Source organism: Sinocyclocheilus rhinocerous, unplaced genomic scaffold (genome assembly GCF_001515625.1).
Source record: "Sinocyclocheilus rhinocerous isolate Xijiao unplaced genomic scaffold, SAMN03320098_v1.1 scaffold682, whole genome shotgun sequence".
In the NCBI taxonomy this organism is placed as follows: Eukaryota; Metazoa; Chordata; class Actinopteri; order Cypriniformes; family Cyprinidae; genus Sinocyclocheilus; species Sinocyclocheilus rhinocerous.
The window spans coordinates 1,316,720-1,325,375 of NW_015642528.1; the positions used below are offsets into that span (position 1 = coordinate 1,316,720).

The 8,656-nt window shown below is 35.6% G+C and overlaps 2 protein-coding genes across 2 annotated transcripts in view; one reads left to right on the top strand and one right to left on the bottom strand.

The window, feature by feature from the left end:
- Positions 1-643, bottom strand: part of LOC107756115 (suppressor of tumorigenicity 14 protein homolog) — a 9,695-nt gene extending 9,052 nt beyond the window's left edge. Inside the window, exon 1 of the mRNA XM_016573119.1 lies at positions 287-643. Within this exon, the coding sequence (XP_016428605.1) occupies positions 287-382 (96 nt within the window). The 5' untranslated portion in view covers positions 383-643. The remainder of the gene's footprint in view (positions 1-286) is intronic.
- Positions 644-7,548: 6,905 nt separating this feature from the next.
- LOC107756079 (olfactory receptor 2M5-like) lies at positions 7,549-8,520 on the top strand. Its single transcript, XM_016573053.1, has one exon. It carries the CDS (start codon positions 7,549-7,551, stop codon positions 8,518-8,520), a length of 972 nt encoding a protein of 323 aa, XP_016428539.1.
- Positions 8,521-8,656: the final 136 nt, after the last annotated feature.

An 8,656-nucleotide genomic window follows, 5' to 3' on the forward strand; every position in this document is an offset into this window, starting at 1 on the left:
TACGTGTGTGTGTGTGTATGTGTATTTATGTAGTATGTACTGTATATACATATATGACTGATTAAAAATAACTTTTAGAATATATAACAATATATTATACAACTAACATATATATGTATATAAACTATAAATACTGAACAATTTAGGCACAATTGTGTTAATTACTAAACACAAACAGCACTGTACAGGACGTCCCATAAGATTAATATCGGAAAATTTAGCAGCTGACAACGACGGAAACGGCGGACTAAAATAAAAAAATTATGATATTCAGTTTAAAACATACCGGAATTTTATTCCCAGATTTGAGTGGCTCCATGTCATACGACGTATTTGTCAAATTGGCCGCTGTCAGTCCTCTGTGTTGCCGTTCATGTGTCATGCAGGCGGCCTTTTGTCCTCACCTACAGCGAAACTCACTGACACGCGCGCGCAGGTGTCTGCAGGAGAAACCGCAAGAAACTAGCCTTCCATCCTGTTTTACATGATCCTTTAGCACCGAGAGAGTATAACCCTGTTGATTTGATTTTAATGTGGGGTTTGTAGCTGAAAAACAAACATATTTATTGCAAATCGTAAAGTTTCACTTCCCACCCAGTTTCGAGCTGCAGGTGAGTCCGTCTCAAGCATCCTGTGCAGTACTTCCTGTAGAGACGTGAACACAGGTGTGACGCGACAAAACCAGGACATCTGTAAATAAATCAATAAACGAGATAGAAATTATCAAGTGTCTGATGTTTACTGTCGAACTTTTTTTTTAACAAAATGTCACTGAAGGTGTTTTCTCTGACAATGTTGAAAATAAAATGAAATAAAATAATATGAAATAAAATAAAATAAAAGTTAATTTTAGGGTTGCAAATTGAGCTTAAATTAAGATCCGATCTATTTAGGACCACAGATGGTTTCCCATAAACTTCAGAACCAAATAATTCTAAGGGAAAAAAAAATATATATATATATATATATATATATATATATATTCAAGTGGACTTTGCTATCCTAGGTACTACCAAAAGTCCAGTGTTTTGCGACCTTAGGGAGCGTGATGGATTGTAGCGTGGTAGAAGACTAGTTAGGTACGCAGGAGCTCATTAAGGGCCTTATAGGCAAGTAATAATATTTTGTAACTGATACGGAACTTAATAGGTAGCCAGTGCAGAGACTGTAAAATTGGGGTAATATGATCATATTTTCTTGACCTGGTAAGGACTCTAGCCGCTGCATTTTGGACTAACTGTAGCTTGTTTATTGAAGATGCAGGACAACCACCTAGCAGTGCATTACAGTAGTCCAGAGGTCATGAATGCATGATCGCATCAGAAACAGGTAACATGTTTCGTACTTTGGCAATGTTTCTAAGATGGAAGAATGCAGTTTTTGTAACATGGGAAATATGATTTTCAAAAGACAAGTTGCTATCTAATATAACACCCAGATTTTTGACTGTAGAGGAAGTAACAGTACATCCGTCTAGTTGCAAATTGTAATCCAAGAGATTCTGTGTACTGTTTTTTGGTCTAATAAGTAATATCTCTGTCTTATCCGAATTTAATAGGAGAAAATTATTGGTCCAACAAAATTACATATAAAAATTATATATATATATATATGTGTATTTTTTTTTTCCTTAGAATTCCTTAGAAAGAGTTTTTCAACTTTTTTTTTCTTTAATTTTGTAGAAACAGTGTTTTAATAATCAGTTCAGTTTAATATCAGTTCAGTAGATTCAAGTCAAGTCAAAATTTATTTCTATAGCACTTTTAAAAGCAACAGAGTTGTGCCAAAGTGCTGTACAACAAAACACAGTATATAAAAAGCATAATAGGAAACATGCATCATATGAAAAATAAACACATTAAAATAGAATCAGAGCAAACTGTCATCAAAACCTTAAACTGACATTAATCAAAAGCCAGAGAAAACAAATAAGATTTGAGAACAGACTTAAAACTGGCTAGTGAAGCAGCAAGTCTCACATTTACAGGCAAACTATTAAAAAGTTTAGGAGCTGCAGCTGAAAAAGCCCGACCACCCTTGGTTTTACAGCGACAACGTGGGACAGTTAAGAGAAGCTGATTAATAGACCTAAGTGCTCTTTGAGGAGAGTAAGGAATCAGAAGGTCACTGATGTATTTTGGTGCAAGACCAGATAAAGCCTTGTACACAAAGACAGCTATTTTAAAATCAATTCTAAACTTTACAGGAAGTCAATGTAAAGACGCTAAAATTGGAGTAATGTGATCCCTCTTTTTTGTTCCAGCCTCGCTGCAGCATTTTGGACAATTTGCAGACGAGAAATCGCTGTTTGAGGCAGGCGACAGTAAAGGGAATTACAGTAATCCAGGCGTGATGTTATGAAAGCATGGATTGCAGTCTCCAAATCTTTGTGGGGCAAAAACTGTTTCTGTTTAGCAATTGATCTCAGATGGAAGAAGCCCTTTACCACTGTGCTAATTTGTTTCTCAAAGTTGAGTAACAAATCAAATGTAACCCCAAGATTTCTTACATAGGGTTGAACACTGGCAGAGAGAGACCCTAAATTAAAAACAGATGAAGTCCTAGAGTGGCCTAAAATCAGAATTTCGCTTTTGCTTTCGTTTAATTGCAAAAAATTATTAGCCATCCAAAATTTTATCTCCTCAAAACAGTCGTAGAGCACATCCAAAGAATCACTGTTGTCAGTTTTTGCTAGAAGATAGAACTGTGTATCGTCAGCATAGCAGTGGTAGGAAATCTTATATTTCTTAAAAATGGCACCCAAGGGAAGCATGTAAAGTGAAAAAAGAGGGCCTAAAATGGACCCTTGGGGCACACCGCATAACAAAGGAGCCGACGAAGAAGAAAACTTCCCAATGCTCACTGAGAAGGTTCTGTCTTTGAGATAAGAGGCCAACCACTGCAGAGCGACACCCTGAATAACCACCAACTTTTCCAACCGATGTAACAGAATACTATGATCAATTGTATCGAATGCCGCACTTAAATCCAACAAAACAAGCACCACATATAAACCAGTATAGAGAACTTGCAAAAGGTCATTGCTAACCTTCAACAGTGCAGTTTCTGTGCTGTGCAGTGATCTAAAACCTGACTGAAAAGTATCTAAAACATTGGGCATAATGATATAGGAATTCAACTGACGATAAACAACTCTCTCTAATAGCTTTGAGATAAAAGTCAACTTAGAAATAGGTCGGAAATTACTGAGGATAGATGGATCAAGGTGAGGTTTCTTAAGCAGAGGGTGAACCACAGCATGTTTGAAACTGGTACAACTCCATTTGCTAAAGAACTATTAATGATGGCTGTTACAGCCGGACTCAGGCTTGCAAACACTTCCTTAAAAAGACGAGCTGAGATGACATCAGACTCACAGCTGGAGGATTTGGTCTTAACAACAATATCAGCTAGCTGTGCAGAGGAAATTGGATGAAAACAAGTTAACAACTCTGTTGGTGAACAGCTCAATCGGGGATCATATGTTGATGGCTTAATAGAAGCCTTAATATTCAATACTTTATTATCAACTTTTTTTTTAAAGTTCTCACAGGTTTTCCGAGATGGATCAAGAGAAAGGTAAGGGATTTATCACCAAATCAATTGTCTTAAACAGCATCCTCGGTCGGTTTGCATTTTGAATAATGAGTTTGAAAAGGAATTCAGACTTAGCCTCTTTAACTGACTTTCATAATCAGTCAGAATTATGTTGCAAACTGTTACATTATTTTAATTGTTAGACGTGTACTGTATACTTGAAATGTGCCAAAAGTTAAAAACACTAAGTTTGAAAAGTTAATTTCCACAGTCTCATGATGATGATGATGATGATGAAGATGATGGACAGACAAATTTTAAGTAAACATTAAAGTAAAGAGACACAAGAGAGCAGCAAGAACACCCCTAAGATCAACATTAAAACCATTTCATTAAAACTCATTAATTATTAAAATCTTTCTGCCCTTTCAGACCTGAGGAAGCCCATGACACATGTCATCATGTAGTGGAAAAACAAGGCTTCTCTTTAGAGACAGTCTTTTCACTGAGGGCTAGTGCTGTCAAGAAAAAGTACAGGTAATTCCCTTGATACGTCAGTGTTAAGTATAGGTGGAAGTATAGGTGGTATAAATTGTGGAAGAACTTTCCTAACTAGTTAAAGCAAGGGCCTTCAATGAGGTGGCTGTTAATTTTTATTATTTTTATTTTTATTTATTTTTTTAAGTGAAAAAAGGTCATGTTGTTAAGATGAACTAACAATGAAAAATACTTCTAAAGCATTTATTAATCTTATTTAATGCTTATTTAATGCTAATTTCAACATTTACTACATTGTTAAAATCAAAATTGGTAAATTGCCCTGAGCTAACATCAACTAATGAAATTTTGCTGAATATGTTTTTACCATCAGGCCATCCAATATGTAGATGAGTTTGTTTCTTCGTTGGAACAGATTTTAAGAAATTTAGCATTGCATCACTTGCTCACCAATGGATCCTCTGCAGTGAATGGGTGCCATCAGAATGAGAGTCCAAACAGCTGATAAATACATCACAATAATCCACAATTAATAAACACAAATCCTGTCCATCAATTAATGTCTTGTGACGTGAAAAGCTGTGTGTTTATCATAAACAAATCAATTAGGGCATTTTAACTTTAAACTGTTGCTTCTGGCCAAAATACAAATCCACAATCCATATTAACGCTTCCTCCAGTCATCCTCTCACATCAAAATCCACCAACATATTTGTTTAGAGCAGTTTTGGACTGTTTTCACTTTTAAATGCTTAATCTGTGCATGCCTCTCTTTTCACTTTTTCACTGGAGAAAGCAATATTATGGATAGAGAGCTTAAATACACAGTTAATACAGTTACATATAAGGAGTTAATTACAAATTCACCGTTTTTCCACTTCAAAAGACATTAATTGATGGACTGGACTTACTTGTAGACTGTTGTGATGTTTTATGAGCTGTTTGGAGTCTCATTCTGATGGCACCCATTCACTGCAATTGATTCATCATTTATTGATGAGCAATTGATGTAATCTTTTCAGATGAAAAAAAAACTCATCTACACTTTGGAGTAAATTTTTATTTATGAGTCAATTATTCTTTCTCTTTCTCTTTTATTCTCTTTATTCTAATAGTTGTTTATTAACTAATGTTGTAATAAATATTGTAACAATGGTAGCAATGTATTGCTCATTGTTATGTTAGCTAATGCACCAAAGGTTACCAAATATTAAGTAAAACTGGAAGCATAAAGAGTATATGAAAAATACATTGGTCTATTTGTCAATAATAATTTTTTTAATGTATTTTCAAGGCAAGCATCAGAGTAACCTGCTCCATCTCTCTATACATCCAGGGGTTCTAGGCCTGAAAAAGGACCCCTGAGCTACATATTATGGATATAATATACAAACCACTGGTTTTGTGTGTCTTTGTTTGGGTGCACTCACAGGGAAGGCTGCTCTACATACACAGAGGCTTATATCCCCAAGGAAGCCATGTTTTCACAAATACAACACACTTGATAGACAGACTGATCATAAATTATTCATACATTTCATAATGAGGAGATCAGGGAGCAGTTTAGAAATTAATACTTTTATTTACCAAGGATGCTTTAAATTGATGATGATAAAAGGTGATGATAAAGACATTTATAATGTTACAAAATATTTCTATTTCAGATAAATGCTGTTCTTCTGTACTTTCTATTTATCAAAGAAACCTGAAAAAAATCTACTCCGCTGTTTTCACATAATACAGTTTTTCTCAGTCGCTTTGGTGCATTTCTCGAATCATCCTTAATATTTTCAAAGAAGTATGTGCATTTCTCAAAACAATTCGTACAAACAGCACCACACAATGGATTACCTGCAAAAGCCTGTAACTTACTCAAAATCTTAAAGTTCATCTCTCAAAAGTAAGTATTTATGTCAATGAACATATCAGTGCCATCAGAATGAAAAGTCCTTGTGTCATTGTTCACAAACAAGATAGTCAAAATGCTTAGTCATGTTGTCAATATAACACTGCACTAGTCTTCCATCTGTGCTGACACAGTGATTACACCACACACACACACAATCACGACGCACATGCGCATACACAGATCCATGCTACTGTACCTATATTCACAAATACTAGACAGGTCAAGCAGAAAATCTGTAAATTCAACAATACATACTCAATTGTAAATGTACATACGTATACTTTTTAAATTCACAAATTTAAAAGAATATTCTGGGTTCAGTACATGTTACAGCTTTTTCTCAGTCGCTTTGGTGCATTTCTCGAATCATCCTTAATATTTGCAAAGTATGTGCATTTCTCAAAACAATTCGTACAAACAGCACCACACAATGGATTACCTGCAAAAGCCTGTAACTTACTCAAAATCTTAAAGTTCATCTCTCAAAAGTAAGTATTTATGTCAATGAACATATCAGTGCCATCAGAATGAAAAGTCCTTGTGTCATTGTTCACAAACAAGATAGTCACAATACTTAGTCATGTTGTCAATATTACAGTGCACTCTGTTAGTATTACCTGATGTAAACTATGGCAACAGTTTGGATGACCGTTACTGTATTGAAATGCAGAAGGCTGCACTTCTTATGTATGCCATATATCCATTTCAAAAGTACAAATTTACACATTACTGTATTTGGGATATTGATTGAAAGAGACTGGATAGGATTCACAGTTACACTTTACTAGTGATCTGACAAAAAAAAAAACACATTACAACGTCATTGTGATATACAAAAGATGTATGGGAAGATATACGAAGGTGAAAATCCAAAATTAGAAAGGCAAACACAAGAAACACCCCTAAGGCAGAACTTTGCTTTTGCAGGCACCACAGATTCTCATCTACATCACAGCGAATAGCTTCCCTTGTCTGGACGAGGGAGAGGAGTAGTTGGACCAGGACTGTCTGGTTTGGTTCAGCTACCATATCAGACATCAAGAACTACAACAGACAGCCAAGACTGCTGAGACGATTATTGGCCCAACCTCCAAGATCTGTACACCTCCAGACTCCAGAGTAAGGAAAAGGGCTAAGAAAATCACTTTGATAGATAGATAGATAGATAGATAGACATTTTGAAATTCATGTAAATTTTCAGTTCACTCTAATTGATTTGATAACAATGTAATTTTTAATGAAGAATTTTGTATTACATGACATACATTTTCACTTTAAAATCCCACTCTACGTCACTCTTAACCCCCACCCACAAACGCTTTTTCCCCATCTCTCTCTTTCGTTCAATCCCTCTCATACTTTTACAGCTATATAAGTTCAGAATCTGAAGCAGACAGAAGGCTGATGTCTGACTTATTCACGGCAGAAGGGCAACACGTTTGTGTTTGAGGTCTGTTATGTCTTGCAAACTTTTAATTCCTCTCTAATTCATGAAACTGAAAGATAGAAAACATTCATTGGGCAGAATCATGAGTCTAACTGCATAATTTATACTGTATACTGGTCTCATCAGTATTGTTTCTCTGTTTCTTGTCTTTCAGCTTATGGCGGGGTCCAATGGCACAATTGGGGATGCGTCTTTCACTCATCAGCAAGTCTTTAAGCTGGATATGGATGCTGCCACCAGCACTAAAACTGCAGTGGCTGTGTTAACATCTCTTTTCTTCTGTTTTGTAAACTGTGTGATGCTCTTTGCTCTAAAAAGCAAGCGCATATTCCAGGAGACGCCGCGCTACATTCTTTTTGGCCACATGCTTATGAATGACTCCGTGCTTTTGCTGGTCACAACTATTATGTACACATTGGCTCTCTGCTTTCTTCAAATACGTAAATATGTTTGCACTCTGTTAGTCTTTATATCATACTGTACTTTCTTTAACGCTCCTCTGACACTAGCACTGATGTCTCTGGAGCGGTACGTGGCGATCTGCTTCCCTCTGAAGCACTGCAACATCGCCACACCAAAAAGGACTGGAATCGCCATAGGAATCATCTGGTTCCTTAGTTCTATAAATATTATAGCTGACATTATTCTTGCTTTAAGTGTCAACCCCAATTATTTAGCAGATATTGCATTCTGCACACTAGAGAAATTGTTTATAGCCAAATGGCAGATAGATAAATCTCAAGGGTTTGATGTTCTTTATTTTGTGTCTGTTGCAGTGATCATAATTTTCACATACATTAGCATTATGATCACAGCCAGGTCTGTTTCCTCTGATAAAGATTCTGCTAAGAAAGCTCTCAAAACGGTGCTCTTGCACTTGATTCAGCTGGGACTGTGTCTCACCTCTTTCCTGTATGCTACAATAGAGAGAACACTATACACAGTGATTGGAAGTGGCTCTTCTCTCTTCATAAATCTGAGATATTTAAATTATCTTATTCTTCTTATTCTGCCACGCTGTCTGAGTCCTCTGATCTATGGTATGAGAGATGAAGCCGTGTGGCCCTTATTTAAATATTTTTTCTGCTATTGTTCAGGCAAAGTAAGGCCCTCTGTTATCATACATTAATTGTATGGTATGAGAAGATATGTAATAATAATTTGATATGCAAATGGTAATATCGAAAGGATGTTTATTAAAGTATAGTTCTGTGTATGTAAATACAAAAATTATTTATAATATTATTGTATTATATATATATATA